This window comes from Amblyraja radiata, chromosome 37 (genome assembly GCF_010909765.2).
Source record: "Amblyraja radiata isolate CabotCenter1 chromosome 37, sAmbRad1.1.pri, whole genome shotgun sequence".
In the NCBI taxonomy this organism is placed as follows: Eukaryota; Metazoa; Chordata; class Chondrichthyes; order Rajiformes; family Rajidae; genus Amblyraja; species Amblyraja radiata.
Genome location: NC_045992.1, coordinates 8,630,622 through 8,648,837, shown reverse-complemented (window position 1 = coordinate 8,648,837; position 18,216 = coordinate 8,630,622). Strand labels below are relative to the sequence as shown.

The following is an 18,216-nucleotide window of genomic DNA, read 5'->3' as shown; positions in this document are numbered from 1 at the left end:
CAGAAAACATGCAAACTTCATACAGACAGCACCCTTAGTCAGGATTGAACCCACTGCAGCACTATAACATAGCAATTCTACCGTTTTGCCTCTACCAAGATGAGACATGTCAGCTTCGATGAGTTGAGCCAAAGGGCTGGTTTCCATGCTGTCTCATTCTATGATCTCCAGTCTTTAAAGCTACTCGCTCAAACATTTGACATTTCGACTCTGGGGAAAAAAGATTTTGACCGTCTACTCATATACTTATATCAGGTCTCCCTCAACCTCAGATACAGTACCCTCCATAATGTTTGGGACAAAGACCCATCATTTATTTATTTGCCTCTGTACTCCACAATTTGAGATTTGTAATAGAGGGGGAATAAAAAAACAAACAAAAAACACACATGCTGTAATTTCTACAGGGCGAAACTAAAATGTACAAAAATGGCCTTTATTAAAATCTGACAATGTGCACTTTAACCACATGTGATTTTTTCTATTACAAATCTCACATTGTGGAGTACAGAGGCAAATAAATAAAGTTTTTGTCCCAAACATTATGGAGGGCACTGCATTCCAGGGGAAAAAAACAATCCATGCATATCCAACTTCTCCTCATAGCTAATGTCTTCTAATGCAGGCAGCACCTGGTTAAACTCTTCAGCTCCTTCTCCAAAGTTTCCACATCTTCCACGGTGATGGGCCTGACCAGAACTGCATAAAAATGAAGCTTATTTATGGTACTGAAGCCAACGTTTAAGAAAGTGTTATATTTGCATATGGTTTTCTATATTGATGTCGTATTGTCAGCAAAACATTCAGCTTCTCAAAGTACAGTATGCTATCATCATCTTCAAATTTAGCCTTTGAGGTACAGTATATTTTTTTCTTCACCTGTGTATTTAAACTCAGTACATGTAGTTCTGCTATAATGCACGTTTTCCACACATAAATTGGATGTAAACTAGTTGATGAATTTTTGGGGAACTCCACTGGTAAGTCAAATTGGTTACATAATTTCAATCATGAACAAGCCCCACAGTATCAACCACCATTGTCTCTTAAGAAACACAGACTGCCACTTACACTCCAGATTGCTGGTTTTAGAGGGCTACTTGGAAATTGACAATCACTTTATTCATGCTTGTAAACTTTTCCCCCCATTGACACGATTGGTTTAATGACACTAATTTCTATAATCTAAGGTTTTGTTTAGAGATACAGCATGGCAACAAGCCCTTAGGAACAGGCCCTTCTGCATTATAGCAGAGCTCACTGTAAAATGATGTAACAAAGTACTGTGGGTAGCCAAAAATGAAAGCAACGTGGCTGTGGTAACGGTCTGGGTTAAGATGTGGTCGTAGAGTTGGAGGTAGAGTGTGCCACCCTCTGTGATTCCTCCTTGCAATCAGAGACAATACAAGTGCTAAATATCAAAAATGTTTCTTCGCCGAATCTTTAACACCACCATTCAAGATAACAAAAACAAAGTTCCCAAACCATGATTATCATTTTAAAATATTAAAATGAGTTCTGCAAGAGTAATCTGCAGAAAAATACATCTATTTCAACCGGGTTTGTTTATCCAGCATAAACATTATAAACTCTATTAAATGTGTGCTCTGCTACAGTAAGCATCTGTTCCACAATTTGCAGCACGGAAGCACAGCTCTGTGCAGGTGGATCAGGGATTACGGGAAGCACTTTGCACAGAGATACCATGAGGCAACACACAGGAGCAAACTGCGCACTACATGAACACTGCTTAACATTTACACTGCCTCACTCAGTTCATTACAATTTTTGGTTAAATAATGAACAGACCATGTTCTGACTTCCTGAGGGAATCTGAAAATTATAAATAAACTCTGAAATCCATAAAATGGGAAAAAGAGATAATATTGACAAATCTAAAGAACACTACTTCACAATGGATATTTCTCCCACACCTGATCAAATATTTCAGTTCAGAGTCATGGTGCAAAAAAAAAAAAAGCATTTCAAACCATGTTGGAATTTATTACAATGCGGCTCATAGGATTAGAAAAATTTATTGAATATATTCTACCAACCTTAAAAAAGACCAAACCTTCAAGAGAATATTAACTTGACTAACATGCTATATAAAAGTACATTAAAATCATAACATTTATTTGCTGAAAAAAAATCTTTATCAAATGTTGACTGCTACGAATGTATGAAATAGGCATAGCAGTAAGCCATTCAGCGTTTGCATTCATACCCTTTATTCCCTTGGTAACCCAAAATCTATTACTTACTGTTTCCAATATGCATAATGGTTGAGTATGGCAAGGATGGTCAACTCTGAAGAAATTTATGCTCAGCACTCACTATAGCAAATAGGTGATTCTAATATTCTACCCCCCAATACAAACCTCCGTGCAGCTAAACTGTCAACCCTATAAATATTTTACGCAGATAACCTAAATGAGGGAATATAGGTCTGGTTCTTCACAAAGTCTTTAATTGCAAAAGGCACACTTGATAACCTTCAAGAAATGCATAATATAGTACGCGAAAATCTTAAAAGTTACCATTTGCTAAAATGTATCCATATTTCAATGCCATTTCCTTGATTTCTCCACCTTGCTCTATGTAATCAAACATTTAGGAAGACTGCATTCAATTTCACGATGCAAATTGTTAGTTTCCACTTCTATTGTGGTATCTAAATAGCTGAAGCTTGTCAGATCAAAAAAGACCTGTTATTATCATCCTTTAATCATCAATGCAATGGATAACATATTGTGATGAACATGAAGTGATTGCAAATTAATTATCATGGGGGAAAAAAAACAAAAAAAATCCAAAAGAAAAATAGAAAATACTAGATACATTGCAACATCTATGAGGGAAAAAAATATCACATTAACATCTCAGATCAATGATCTTCCATCAGGATTGGGAATTGGGAGGGTGAAGACAACAAAGCATCTCTTCCCTATCACAGATATGCCAAGATATATTGAATGCTCAGTGATGGTGGTGCTGGCTGAGGGAGGGTTCTGTGCACTGTCTGCTTCAAAGCAATATAAATGGTAGAAGAATAAGAACAAAGGACGGGAAAAAGATAAGCAGTGCTTGTTTTGTAACGGTGCATGCCAGAATAGTGTGGATGCACCTCGACATATTTTAAAAACTAGACTTTCAAATGCTATCAGTTTTATAATAAAAATATTACTAAAATGAAATGTGTTAATTAGGTTAGGTCGTCAGGCTCCTAAACAGCTTAAACAATTTGTAGGATAACGATCCGCCATAGACATCAACAGGGACAACGATATGTCAATTGACACCTTTTTTTCTACAAAGAAAATGCTGCAGATACAATACTGGGACAACGTTAACAATTAGATACAAAGCACTGCTAAAGTTGCTATAAATTTGACATAAAACAGGCAATGCTAGGAGGTTAGGTCGTAGCTAGGGAATGACAGGCATGGCTGATGTTGCAGTATAATGAGGTTTCATCAAAACTATGGTCATTGACCTGAAACAGCAACTCTATTTCTCACCCCGCATACTGCCTGATGCTGAACATTTCCAATATTCACAAATGCAGGTTTTTGCTTTTCAATTGCTAAATTCAAATGTTATCCTGAGTGCCATAACCTGTGTAATGGAAATGCTTCCTTTTTTATAACATTGTAATAGGGTAAACTCAGAGGGAGAGTGCAATGGATGATTAAGGTGGAAGGCAACTGGAGCCTCTGTATCACCCTTGCAGACTTAATAGAAAGATTCTGAACGGCAGCCACCCCACCTCTGTTTTGTATGGCTAATGTGAGACAACACAGGGAAGATGGTTGAAATTATATTGAGAGTACAGCCTGCGTGTGGAGGGGGGGGGGGGGGGGTAAAGGATGGATGTGGGAAATTCTAACCATGTTGAGCAGAAGGGGCGAGAGTTGAAATATGGGAAAAGGAACAGGCATTCTTCAAAGTCCTATCAACCACAGTCGAAAGGAATCAGGAAGACAACAGAGCACGAATGGAAGGCGTCATTGGATTTGGAAAGACTGTTTTCAGTAACGGGAGAGTCTAGAACCAGAGGGCACAACCTCAGAATAAAAGGAAGTACCTTTAGAATGGAGTTGAGGAGAAATATCTTTAGCCAGAGACTGGTGAATCTGTGGAATTCATTGCCACAGACGATGGTGGAGGAGGCCTAGACTTTGGGTATTTTAAAAGTGGAAATTTATAGGTTCTTCATCAGCAAGGGCTTAAAATGTTACAGGGAGAATGGGGTTGAGAGGAAAAAATAGGTCGGTCATGATTGCATTGCCTAATTCTTCTCCTATATATTAAGATCATCGAGCATTTAAAAATCTGGTAGCAAATTTTTTGAAATGTTTGAGTTCTATACAAGAGCAAGAAGTAGCACCAGTAAACTAAAAAAATGGACACTTCCAATAACTCTGCTGGGTTGACCCTGGATTTCTAGCTTTCTTTAACATTTCTCCTGCCCACAATGACCTTAGTGTTTGACCTCTTACACTGTTCCAACAAAGCCTCATGTGAGCTCAAGGAACACCACACCATATGTCAAAATTACATGCAACAGCTCTCACGATTCGGCATTATTTAACCATTTAATTTCAAATAATCAGACTTTCCAGTCTGTAACAGATCAGGACAGTTTCATTGCCAGGTCAATCTGTAAAATTATCTGTAAACACATGCTGTGTGACCTTCTGTCATTACCAGAAATGTCATGCATTTCAGATTTCCAGTAACTGAAATGGTTTGTGACTCATTTCCAGCAGTCTCTTCCAATTCCCATTTACTCTCCGGTACTATCTATATTCTTCAAGGAGTCTCCTAGTTCTCTGCATGTTTGATTTCTAACTTTCTCCAGTTCTGATAAAAATTAACCAACCTGGAAAGGAAACTGTTTCTCTCCACAGATTCTGTCGGACCTGCTGAGTATTTCCAGTATTTTCTACATTTATTTAGTTACTTGAAAGGCACCTTTGTTTACTAGTATACCTCTGTCAAATAATCTATTTTACCTACACTTAAATTCTTTATAAAAATACTGATGTTCTGAACTAGGAAAGTTAGGTTACATCACATGGTGTCAAATATTTCAAATGGCCTACTTGAAAATAAATGACAGTGTATTATACAGCAACAAACTAGTTGGTTGGTACCTGTTATATGGTTCAGCACTTCTTTAAGATGGTTGAAACAATTTAGAAGCGGGTCTTGCTCTTCTTCCTGAAGTAAAAACAGATAGTAGAACAGTGTAAATTATAAACATTTACTCCCAAGTTAAGAGCATTAACTGCAAGGATATATTAAAACCAAGAAATGTTTAGTTCAGCTTAGTTTATTGTCACATGTACAGAAGTACAGTGAAAAGCCTTGGTTGCATGCTAACCAGTCAGCAGATAGACAATACATGATTACAATCGAACCATCCACAATGTATGGAGGCAAGGGGAATAACATTTATTGCAAGATAAAGTCCAGTTAAATTCAATTAAAGATAATCCGAGGGTCTCCAATGAGGTAGATGGTAGTTCAGGATTGCTCTCTCATTGTTGATAGGATGGTTCAGTTGCCTCATAACAGCTGGGAAAGAACTATCCCTGAAGCTGGAGGTGTGCATTTTCTCACTTCTATATCTCTGGCCTGATGGAAGCGGAGAGGAGAGTGGCCGGGGTGTGGCGTCCTAGATTATGCTGGTGACCTTGCTGAGGCAGCATTAGGTGTAAATGGAGGCGAGATTGGTCTGTTTGATGGTCTGGAAAACGTCCACCATTCGCTGCAATTTCTTGAAGTCTTACATGGAACCGTTCTCAAATTGTTCTCAAACTGTGCATCCTGCTAAAATGATTTCTACGGTGCATATATAGAAGTCGGTGAGAGTTGTTGGGGACATGCCAAACTTCCGAAGCCTTCGAAGGAAGTAGAGGCGTTTGTGTGCTTTCTTGCCCATTGAAAGAAGATGCACTGGCCTGACACAGTAAATTATAGAGCCCTGTGGAGTGTTTTTTGGCACGCTTGCTTTCATCAGACAGTGTATCAAGTACATGAGTTGGGGTACCATGTTACAGCTTAGAGTATGTTGTTACGCCCATATTTGCATTTACTCTATGCAGTTCTGATCACTCTGCTATAGGAAGGATGTCTTTAAACCAGAAAGAGTGCAGAGGAGATTTATGAGGATGTTGCCAGATTTGACAGGATTGAGTTACTCAGGGAGACTAGGTCTTTTTTCCTCTGGAGCATAGCAGGCTGAGTGATGATTAATATAGAAGTTTCCAAAACCACAAGGGGTATATACAAGGTAGATAACCACAGTCTTTTCTCCAGGGTAGTGGATTTTAAAACTAGAGGACATTGGTTTAAGGTAAGAGTGGAAAGATTTAAAAAGGGTGTGAGTGGCACCTTTCTCACAGGAGGATGGCAATAGTATGGAACGTGCTGCCGGAGCGAGTGGTAGGGGGAGGTACAATTATGAAATTCAAACAATACTTGGACAGCCATGAATAGGGAAGGTTTGAAGGGATATGGGCCAGGCACAGGCAAGTGAGACTAGCTTGGTTAGTCAACTTGGTCGTCGTGTATGATTTGAGCCAAAGGTCAGTTTCTGTGCCATTTAGCTCTATAATTTTTTACATTAGTTTCCACTTGAGACTTTTTCCTGGATACAGTAAATCCTAGTTCAAAGTGAATAGTATACAAGCCAAAGACTGTACTGCATGGCAACGTCAGCAAATTTTAAATCAGTCACAAAGAAATAAAATCTATTATCTTATGTGGACAATGGCTCATTCACAGAATGGGTTTCTGATCATGATGTCTGGCTGTCAATGCCACAGATGTTTCATAGTCTGCTTTTTTTTTAAACAAAACTGCAACTAGGGATTCCAAAATGCTGGATTGTCCAACCAGGATGAATAACCTCTGTCAAAAATGGAGCAAGACATTTTTTTGTCTCTATTATTTATTTTTAACCAATCTATTTGAACTCACTCACACAAAAGGTAGTGAAAATGATTTCAAATAATTTCTTTTATCAGAGGTTAAAAAATGGATGTTGGAAAAATATTGAACAATCAGGATTGTTACCATTTTGTTAGAGATACAAAATGAGTAAAGAACTATTCAAATTTCCCAAAACCATTTTTACATCCCAGCAAACACAAGTTCCACATTCCATTTCTATCAGTCAACATGTTTTAACATGCTAGCTCAACACATCTTTCAACAAAAAAAGTCTAAATTTTAAAATGGTCCACAACGTAGACATTGCACAACAGCTTGCAGTCATGAACATAGCAGTGCAACATACAAGCAATTTTACATCAAATATCTGGCACCCACCTGATGCTACACTTAAGTAACAAGCACGCAGCAGATACATCACAGTAAAACTACTATGACATACCTGATACGGCCTTGTTGTTTTGCTCTCTCCCAGAAATACAGTCTGCAGCAGCAAAAGAAATGGAAAACAAAGCAGTAAAAAAAAAAAAATAGAAGGCAGGAGCAAAGAGCTAGACAGGTTGGCTTAGAAACAAAATAGCATTGTTTTTTGCATAACGTGTGACTATCCAAAAAGAACACACAAGACCAGATGAATGTTATCTTTACTGAGAAAACAAAATCAGAGACAAAACGCATGATTGGGTTGATGGTAGTAATTTCTAAACCATGCAAGTCATTTAGCCATACATATTATATGTACTTTTTATTTTTAAAGACAAGCTAAAAGGACTTCCCAAAGTCTACTTATATAAAAATTAATTCCCAACCTGGCCATGGTCAATCCAAATCAGAGGAATCAATTATTTTGTTTGCACCAGTCACATCCACTCAAGTCTCATCCAGCTCACATCAGTTTGTCAAGCTTTGAAATGGTCACACAGGAACCACTTACAATATTACCAGCACTTTCTCATTCATCCTGATTTGGTGAACCCAAGGATTTAATATACGCTGTACAATCCAACCCAACACATAGTTGGGTCTCATTGGGCAGAGGTTTCAATTGTCACCATGTTCAAGCTGAGCGAATATCATCTAAGACAACAAAAAGGACAGCTTAATTGACCTCAAATGCTTCCAAAGAAATGAGGAATAAAATATAAGGCAGGATTCCCGTTGGAATAAAATACAAGGCAGGATTCCCGTTTCTAATTGTATGGAAACTATCCTTGTGCAAACATCAGGGAAAAGACTAATTTCTGCTACAAAGGAATAGCACCAAATGGAACAAGAAAGAGCACAGAGCACCAAATCGCACAAGAAAGAGCACAGAGCATAACATTAATGTGGAAATACTTGAGATAAGGAAAGGAAGTATTAGAAATGCATATTGTTCACCAGTAGGAAAACTATACAAGTAAGCTGCATGCAGCAGTTACATTACAGTGTAGCAGGTACTCAAATGTAATATTCAAAGCCAGATGTAAAAAGTCCTACAAGAAAAGAAAATGGCATCCTAGGCTAAGAGACTGAAATGCAATTGAAACCAAATATGATCAAATCTGACTGCGTATGAAAATATTTCTAGGTAATGTGCAGACTTCCGCAAAACGGAAGAAACTTGATTTAAATACATACGGTTACCATCAAAGAAGCATAAGGGGTCTCCACAATCAATAAATTCTAGTGATACATTTAAATTGTAATGGATTACTTTTTACTCTCCTTTTCAACAATTCAATCAAGTGATCGTTTTCCAACGACTGTTAACTGGATTTGCAGAGATAAAATCATTAAACCAAAGTTTAACAATTGTCTAACTGAAGTAAAATTTGCAATTAATTTAGTGCAGTTTCACAGTGTCCCTTCTCTCACTTTGAACCATAACCTAAAGACCAGATTTTATTTTAAAATAATATAGAAGTTCTATCCAGCCCCATCAAGATTATCTTAATTTCAATTTCTGTAATTGCATATTTTATTGAGTGACTCCCCCTTAGATTTAAAAAAATTCACTTCTTTACCAAGAACATTTTTGAATGCAACTACTTTAATGATTTACATAAAAATATCAAAGAAGCAATTTAAAATGAACAGCTTCCAGCCAATTTGAATACAGGATTTCCCTGTTACTTACAATTATCTGCCACTTTCAGATTAAAAATCAGTAAACCAAAATGATTCACATCTTTAAGAGCAAACATCCCCAGTTTGCATTTCTTCAAATACTAAAGTGAAATGCATCATTTAACACCAATGACAAAAAGTGGATGCTGTTTGCCCCTATGCCCCTCAGGAACCCTGACCATCAAATGTTCAAGAAGGAACTGCAGATGCTGGAAAATCAAAGGTAGACAAAAATGCTGGTGAAACTCAGCGGGTGCGGCAGCATCTATGGAGCAAAGGAAATAGGCAAAGTTTCAGGCCGAAACTTTGCCTATTTCCTTCGCTCCATAGATGCTGCCGCACCCGCTGAGTTTCTCCAGCATTTTTGTCTACCTGACCATCAAATATCTGACAATATATTTTCCTCTTTCAGTTTGGAAGCATGTAGTTTCTCTTTTCATCTTCCACTGCTGTGATCATAATGGCTACATAGTCCGCATAAACGATAGTAAAAGCTTGCACCTTCCAACTGTACCAGCAATGTGACATACAAGTAAAATGTGCCAATATAAAGGGATTCCCCATCCTCTCCCAAGACATCCTTCTGAATATATAAATATAATTTAACTAACAGTCAAATGGAGTGTGTTAGCAAATAAATAAGCATTGGTTCCTGAATTAACAATGATGTACAAGTACCCATAGAAACTAAAACTCTCTCTCAACCCAATGAAAAGCTTTCCATGAAAACCTCAGACAACATTAAGGACAGCAAAAGTGACCACAGCCCCAGGATCCAGCAAGAAGCAGAAAATACTATTCTATCACATTGTTTCTGTTGTAAAGATTCAATGTCATTGCACATGGGCTCAGTCACAACTTTTATGGCCTATGTTGTCTGAGCTCATGATGAATAGTTTGTTTAAATGAAATATCCAATAATGGCCAACACCTGTGCAACAATCCCAGACATCAGTACCCTTCAGAAAGAATGGAAGGCAGTGGGAGAAAAAGGGATGATGGGCAGCAAGTGTTGTGTTTAAAAAAAAAATGAGGGACCACCCTGATGATGCCTTTTCTTTCAGGTGTTAAACAAACAGATTGCTGCTCACAGCTGGACAATGTTATTACAGTTACAGTACATTAATTATTCTCCACTACTACCCAGCACCAAGTCAAAGTATATGGCCATTAAGGGAATAGAATAAATATATCAAAATAAATTTAAATTGTCATACAACTCTGAACTTAAATACAGTGCCCTCCATAATGTTTGGGACAAAGACCCAACATTTATTTACTCCACAATTTGAGATTTGTAATAGAAAAAAAAAAAGAAGAAAAAAATCACATGTGTTTAAAGTGCACATTGTCAGATTTTATTAAATGTCAAATAAGTTAAATTTCAGGATCAATACAAGTTAATAAAACTACTTATCAATCTTATACATTACATTTCCACAGCTAAATATTTAAATCTTTATATTTATTCATTTTGGTTTCACCAAGAAGAAATTACAGCTGTGTTTATACATTGTTCCCCCCATTTTAGGGGGCTATAATATTTGGGACACATAGCTTCACAAGTGTTTGTCAATGCTCAGGTATGATTAAATGCCACCTTAATGTAGGTACAAGAGATCTCTCAGCACCTAGTCTTTCCTCCAGTCTTTCCATCACCTTTGGAATCTTTTATTGCTGTTTATCAACATGAGAACCAAAGTTGTGAAAGTCAAAGAAACCATTATGAAACCGAGAAACTAGAACAAATCTGTTAGAGAGACATCAGCCAAACCTTAGGCTTACCAAAATCAACTGTTTGGAACATCATTAAGAAGAGAGCACTGGTGAGCGTATTAATCGCAAAAGGACTGGCAGGCCAAGGAAGACCTCCACAGCTGAAGGCAGAAGAATTCTCTCTATAAAGAAAAATCCCCAAACACCTGTCCAACAGATCAGAAGCATTCTTCAGTAGTCAAGTGTGGTTTTGTCAATGACCACTCTTCGTAGACATGAACAGAAATAGAGGCTTCGCAGCAAGATGCAAACCACTGGTTAGCTGCAAAAATAGGATGGCCAGGTTACAGTTTGCCAAGAAGTACTTAACAGAGCTACCACAGTTCTGGAAAAAGGTCTTGTGGACAGATGAGATGAAGATCAACTTATATCTCAGAGTGATGGGAAGAGCAAAATATGGAGGAGAGAAGGAACTGCACAAGATCCAAAACACACCACCTCATCTGTGAAACATGGCGGCGGGGATATGGCCTGGGCATGTATGGCTGCTGAAGGCATTTATCTTCATTGATGATCCAACTGCTGATGGTAGTTGTAGTGTCAGATTTTTATATCTTTTCAAGGATTTAGTCCTTTAGTCACTAATTGAAGACAGGGGATCAGAAGATAATCGATACGCACCCACAAGCTCTCAATGCCGTCGAAAGATAAATCTTCCAAACACAGTCTCTTGATTAATAGTTTCTTTATTGTAGTCGCAAAAACAGTAAGATATTCATCCAAACTTCTTCTAGTACAAGTACATTTCAATTCAAGCATGGTCAAAAACTGACCTCTCCCCCATGCTTCTTCAAACTAAACTACTGGGGAGTATGCGCGAGAATCCCTGCCGCAAACACGCCTCAGACTATGTATAAATCCCACCCACATAATTACAGGCAGATAAAATTTAAAGGTAACTGGTTATAGTTATAACATACGAAGTTAAGATAAATGGCTACTACATACCAGCCCCTAATTGCTCTGTATATAACGAGGCAATTACTAATAGACATTTTTTTTAAAAAGCTATAAAAGCTTAACATATATCAAAAAACTAAAAATAACATGCATTACATATCAGCATTCAAACTTCTTTAGCGATTATTCCATCTTCACCTTCTAGAAGCAAGCATAACTTGGTTATTGGTCTTATTAAAATATCGTGCTTAGTCTGAAGTCGTACTGTGCGCACCAAACCCTTAACGTCAGGCATGATCTCCAGTATCCTTCCCATCAACCAAGAACCTCGTGATGCAGTAGAATCAACCACCAAAACAATATCACCTGGGACAAAAATTCTTCTAACATTCGACCATCGTTGTCGCTCTTGGATCAGAGGCAAATATTCTTCTGTCCATCTCTTCCAAAAAAGATCTTGTCTCCATCTGCATTTTATATACAAATCTTCTTACACAGAGTCCAGGTGGTGGTATTGGATTGGTCTTCAACAGAAGAATATGATTTGGTGTAAGCGCTTCCAGGTCGTTTGGATCATCAGAACTCTTAGTAATAGGTCGATCATTTAAATTGCTTCAACTTCACAGAATAAAGTTTGTAATCCTTCATCGTCCAGAACTTGTAGTTTAAGAACAGAGCGTAGCACATTTCGAACCATGCAGATCAACCGTTCCCATACACCGCCATGATGAGAAGCCGTTGGAGGATTCAAGTTCCATCTTATCCCTTGTTGAAGCATAGCATTCTGGATCTTATCCTGATTTAAGCCTTTAAATGCTTCTTTTCATTCTCTTTCAGCTCCAACAAAATTCGAACCATTATCTGATCTTAACGATGAAACTTTACCTCGTCGACAGATAAATCTCCGTAATGCATGAATGCAGGAGTCGGTGTCAAGTGTGGATGCAACTTCAAGATGAACTGCTCTACTTGCCATGCAAGTGAAGATTGCACCATACCTTTTTACAAGGCTTCATCCTCTCTTCACCTCTATAGTACCGAAATAATCCACTCCCACGTCTGTAAATGGAGGCTTTTCTTTCAGGTGTTAAATATTCAGGTAGAATCCTCTCCAGAGGCAAGTCTGCCATCTTCTGTTCTCCAACTTTTCCATGTTGTCGCCGACACGCAACAAGTCTTACCAAAATCAACTGTTTGGAACATCATTAAGAAGAAAGAGACACTGGTGAGCTTACTAATAGCAAAGGGACTGGCAGGCCAAGGAAGACCTCCACAGCTGATGACAGAAGAATTCTCTATAATAAAGAAAAATCCTCAAACACCTGTCCGACAGATCAGAAACACTCTTCAGGAGTGGATTTGTCCATGGCCACTGTCCACAGAAGGCTTCAAGAACAGAAATACAAAGTCTACACTGCAAGTTGCAAACCACTGGTTAGCTGCAAAAATAGGATGGCCAGGTTACAGTTTGCCAAGAAGTACTTAACAGAGCAACCACAGTTCTGGAAAAATGTCTTGTGGACAGATGAGACGAAGATTAACATATCAGAGTGATGACAAGAGCAAAGTATGGAGGAGAGAAGGAACTGCCCAAGATCCAGAGCACACCACCTCATCTGTGAAACACAGTGGTGGAGGTGTTATGGCCTGGGCATGTATGGCTGCTGAAGGTACTGGCTCACTTATCTTCATTGATGATACAACTGTTGAAGGTAGTAGCATAATGAATTCTGATGTGTATAGACACATCCTATCTGCTCAAGTTCAGAAAAATGCCTCAAAACTCATTGGCCGGCGGTTCATTCTACAGCAAGCCAATGATTCCAAAAAGACTGCTAAAGCAACATAGGAGTTTTTCAAAGCTAAAAAATGGTCAATTCTTGAGTGACCAAGTCAATCGCTTGATCTGAACCCAATAGAGCATGCCTTTTATATGCTGAAGAGAAAACTGAAGGGTAGTCGCCAAAACAAGCATAATCTAAAGGTGGCTGCAATACAGGCCTGGCAGAGCATCACCAGAGAAGACACCCAGCAACTGGTGATGTCTGTGAATCGCAGATTTTAAGCAGTCATTGCATGCAAAGGGCAGGCAACAAAACAGTAAACATGACTACTTTCATTTACATGACATTGCTGTGTTCCAAACATTATGGTTGCCCTGAAATAGGGGTACTATGTATAAATATTGCTGTCATTTCTACATCGTGAAACCAAAATGTATAAAAATGGCCTTTATTAAAATCTGACAATGTGCATTTTAACCACGTGATTTTTTTTTCCCATTACAAATCTCAAATTGTGGAGCTCAGAGGCAAATAAATAAATGATGGGTCTTCATCCCAAACATTATGGAGGGCACTGTAAGAACAACTTAATCTAAATAGATGATCAGTTTGGGGGTTCTTTCTGAAGTTTAAAGAGCATGGTTTAGCAGATGGTGGAAGTGAGAGATTTTTACTTCTTTGGTCATGCCGGGTGGTTGAGAACTACATTACTAAATTTACCTAGCATAGGACAGCACATAGAGATCGTATGGGACTGGGCAAGAAGAGAAAAAAAAGAAAAAAAACTATTCCTGGTTCAAATTCCACTCATCCTACTAATGATATGGTGGTACATGATTTTTTTTTAGCTCAAATGCAACTTTGGGAATAAATTACACAGTTCACAAAAATATTTCTCACAAATGGTAAATCATAAAGTATGGTTCTAAAGTATGGTCCTGCCTTTTCTAAGGTCAATGACTTGAGAGCAGATCAGCAATGCCTACCAGACCATTCAAGCATGACACAACTTTTTACATAAAGACCTAAAGTTATGACTCAAACAATCCCAAGACAATGAGTAGCAGACAAGAACAAATCTAATGCCAACCCTAAAATCAGATTCATGGATAAGCACCCAAGCAGTCCATGTTGATTGCAACAGTGCATAGTTTTGTGCATTTTGTTTTTATGAGCTATGAGAGCAGTAAAAATAATACTACAACTTACCAATGGAGTATGTGTAGTCCATCTTGAATTTCGCTTAATGGCACCAACAACACTATTTATTTCACCTTGCACAATATAAATGCTTTTATCGATCATAGTGATGAATCTGCAACAAGAAGAAAAATCAAGGTTATAAATTGGCAAGAAAACCCCAAAATAAGGATTTTATTCATTATATATTATTCCAATATCACTTTCAAAGATATCCAAAAAATTCAGCACTACTGCCCATTTCTCCATTAACGGCAATAAACCAAATGTCTTGCTGCATACCAAGAGAATCATTTAAATTTACTTCAAATAGGATATACAACAACAACATCCATTGATAATAATTCAATGTGAATTCTTTGCTGTTCCTTCGAGTTCAAAAGAACATGTTTGCAAGCTGGCACTGTAAATTATGAAGGTTAATCTGTTTTGAAAGTTGTACAGTTACTACCATTCACTTTACTTCTCAGATGACAAGGCCAAAGAAAGCATCTTTAAGTTTCCACCTTCCTTCATGGGCAGACCTTCAGGGTCAAGGATGAGTTTTATCCATTCATGTGGTTACTGACATCACTGTTGCAACTAATGCATGATCCATAGGTGGGTTGCTGGTTCTTAATCGGGATGGTGCAAGGATTGCTTGGTGTGTTGCTTCTGTTTGTACAATGCCAGCTGGATGCCTTTTTCACAATTTTCATAAGATCATAAGTGATAGTAGAAATAGACCATTCAGCCCAACAAATCTACTCCACCATTCACTCATGGCTGATCTACATCTCCATCCGAACCCCATTCTCCTGCCTTCTCCACATAACGTCTGACTCCCGTTTTGAACAATTTTAGGCCAGGTTCCCACAAATTTGTAGAGATCTGCTTTGTTTTTCCAAGTAGTCATGAAGAATCTCTGGATGCACTTTTCCATCTTCCTCTAAATCACTTATTGTGCTAAAACATTTTGAAAGTCTAGTGTCAGCTGCAATGACGTAGCCCTCTCGACAGCTAGTTGGGTGTGACATAACTTCAAGTATGCGGCTACTGCCCTTGTAAATTGTTGGATCACCTAAACTCCCAATGCAAATTACATTGCCCCATCATCACAGGCCAAAAACTTATGTCCCTTTCAATTTATAGATTAAGCGAGGTTCTTTCTAAGAACAGTTTAACTCCAAATTCCGTAGCGACCTTGTTATAGACAACATAGTCCTTGTCCTCCTGTATTGCCAGAGTGAGGTCACACACAAACGGACAAGAATAGCACCTCGTATCCCACTTATTCATGAAGTCTTCTGCGGACACAAATGATTGACAAATCCACACCCGACTCCTGAAGAGCGTTTCTGATCTGTCGGACAGGTGTTTGGCGATTTTTCTTTATTATAGAGCATTCTTTTGTCATCAGCTGTGGAGGTCTTCCTTGGCCTGCCGGTTCCTTTGTGATTAATAAGCTCACCATTGCTCTCTTTCTTCTTAATGATGTTCCAAACAGTTGATTTTGGTAAGCCTAAGGTTTGGTCGATGTCTCTAACAATGTTATTCTTGTTTCTCAGTCTCACAATGGCTTCTTTGACTTTCATTGGCACAACTTTGGTCTTCATGTTGATAAACAGCAATACAATTTTTCAAAGGTGATGGAAAGACGAGGTGCTGAGAGCACTCTTATACCTGCATTGAGGCATTTAAACACACCTGAGCAATTACAAACACTTGTGAAGCCATGTGTCTCAAATATTATGGTGCCTTGAAATGGGGCAATTATGTACAGCTGTAATTTCTACATAGCGAAACCAACATGTATAAAAAAACCCTTTAATAGAATCTGACAATGTGCACTTTAACCACATGTGATTTTTTTTTCTATTACAAATCTCAAATTGTGAAGTACAGAGGCAAATAAATTATGGGTCTTTGTCCCAACCATTATGGAGGGCACTGTAAATGCACGGAATCTCATGCCCAGAGTAGGGGAATCAAGGACCGGAGGACATAGGTTCAAGGTAAAGGTGAAATTATTTAATATGAAACTGAGGGGTAACTTTTATACACAAAGGATGGTGGGCATATGGAACAAACTGTCAGAGGAGCTAGTTGAGGCTGGGACTATTCCAACATTCAAGAAACAGTTAGACAGGTACATGGATAGGACAGGTTTGTAGGGATATGGACCAAGCGCAGTCAGGTGGGACTAGTGTAGCTTGGAAATGTTGGCCGGTGTGGGCAAGTTGGGCCGAAGGGCCTGTTTCCACACTGTATCGCTCTATGGCTCTAAGAGGACTGCAAAGGAGGTTTCTGTGAAGTATAAATCAGGTGGCACTGTATACTACACTGTTAGCATACTTTAGGCAAGAATCTTGTGGTGCTTCATTTCATTAATAGAACTTTAAGTTGCTGTCATAATAGAACAAATAACAACAGCATGTCATTCAGCACATTCCACTGTCATTGATAAAATTACCCAATTATCCCTACTTTATTCCTCCTTCCCCAATACACATCAATTTCTTCCCCTTGAAATATCTGTCCAATTCAGTTAGAAAGTTCCTGTCAAAGCTGACTGGATAGCACATAAAAGCTTTTCACTGTACCTCGGTACACTACAGGTGACAATAAACTAGCAGTGACCCTTCAGCCAGAGGAATCGGTCCTTTACATCTAACCTTATCAAAACCATTTATTGTCTTCAAATACATCAAGTAAATCCTACTCTTCACAACTTTTATGATTCATTCCCTGCAGATGACAAAGACAGTCATCATTGACTTCCCTTCCCATCTTTGAAATACCAAGTTGCTTGTCCGACCATCAGTTTGTATCTGGAGCTGGAGATCAAATGAGACCCCCACTCTCTCCTTGTAACTGAAGTCCCTCATCCATAAGAATGGTCCATAAATTGTTCTACACGTCCACGGTGTGGTAAATACTCTGCTGAGGAGTAGGCCTTTGCCGATCCTCTACTTTGGATGGAGGTGCTGCAGGCAGAGGTGAAACCAGTAACAGAGAGGCAAATGAAAGCATATAAACGGCACCTGGGCGTTGCACTGTCACGGTGTGATGGCAAGTGGGGAGAGGAGCTGGATCAACAAGACGATGAGGGTGAAAGAGGCCGACTTACCCCCCAGGGCAGCTTCCAACACATCCAAAATGGCGGCCTGGATACCGCAGCGGCTGCCGGTGGGCAGTGGGCACACCGAGACACCCTGCCTCAGTGACGGCCTCGGACATTAAACCCGGCGGCGGGCCTTTGCCAACCACAGTGCCCGGCCCCAGGGTTGGTGAGGATCGGTTGAACGAACGGACGCTGAGTGGGCGAGTGAGCGAGCGGCTGCCTGGGAACCGGCACGGCCTGCGTGACGTGTAACGCGGGACACCCACCTACCTAACTTGCTGGCGGCCGCGCTGATTGACGGCCCGGCGAGCCAATCGGACACTGCCCAGCGAGCAGACCCGGCGGTACTAACCAATCAGCGCCATGAGGAGGCGGGATCTC

At 39.1% G+C, this 18,216-nt stretch overlaps 1 protein-coding gene across 7 annotated transcripts in view; it reads right to left on the bottom strand.

Moving 5' to 3' along the window:
• The window catches only part of gbf1 (golgi brefeldin A resistant guanine nucleotide exchange factor 1), a 186,265-nt gene that overhangs the window by 154,917 nt on the left and 13,132 nt on the right, over positions 1-18,216 (bottom strand). For 3 of the 7 annotated variants that reach the window (XM_033012556.1, XM_033012560.1, XM_033012561.1), the window contains exons 1-3: positions 17,842-18,109; positions 14,742-14,847; positions 5,160-5,226 (exon numbers count right to left, since the gene is read on the bottom strand). In XM_033012556.1, coding sequence (XP_032868447.1) covers positions 5,160-5,226; positions 14,742-14,847; positions 17,842-17,951 — 283 coding nt within the window. In that variant the 5' untranslated portion in view covers positions 17,952-18,109. Of the gene's footprint in view, positions 1-5,159; positions 5,227-14,741; positions 14,848-17,841; positions 18,111-18,216 lie in introns of those variants that run through there. The other 4 variants (XM_033012563.1, XM_033012558.1, XM_033012557.1 and 1 more) reach the window with 3 other exon arrangements.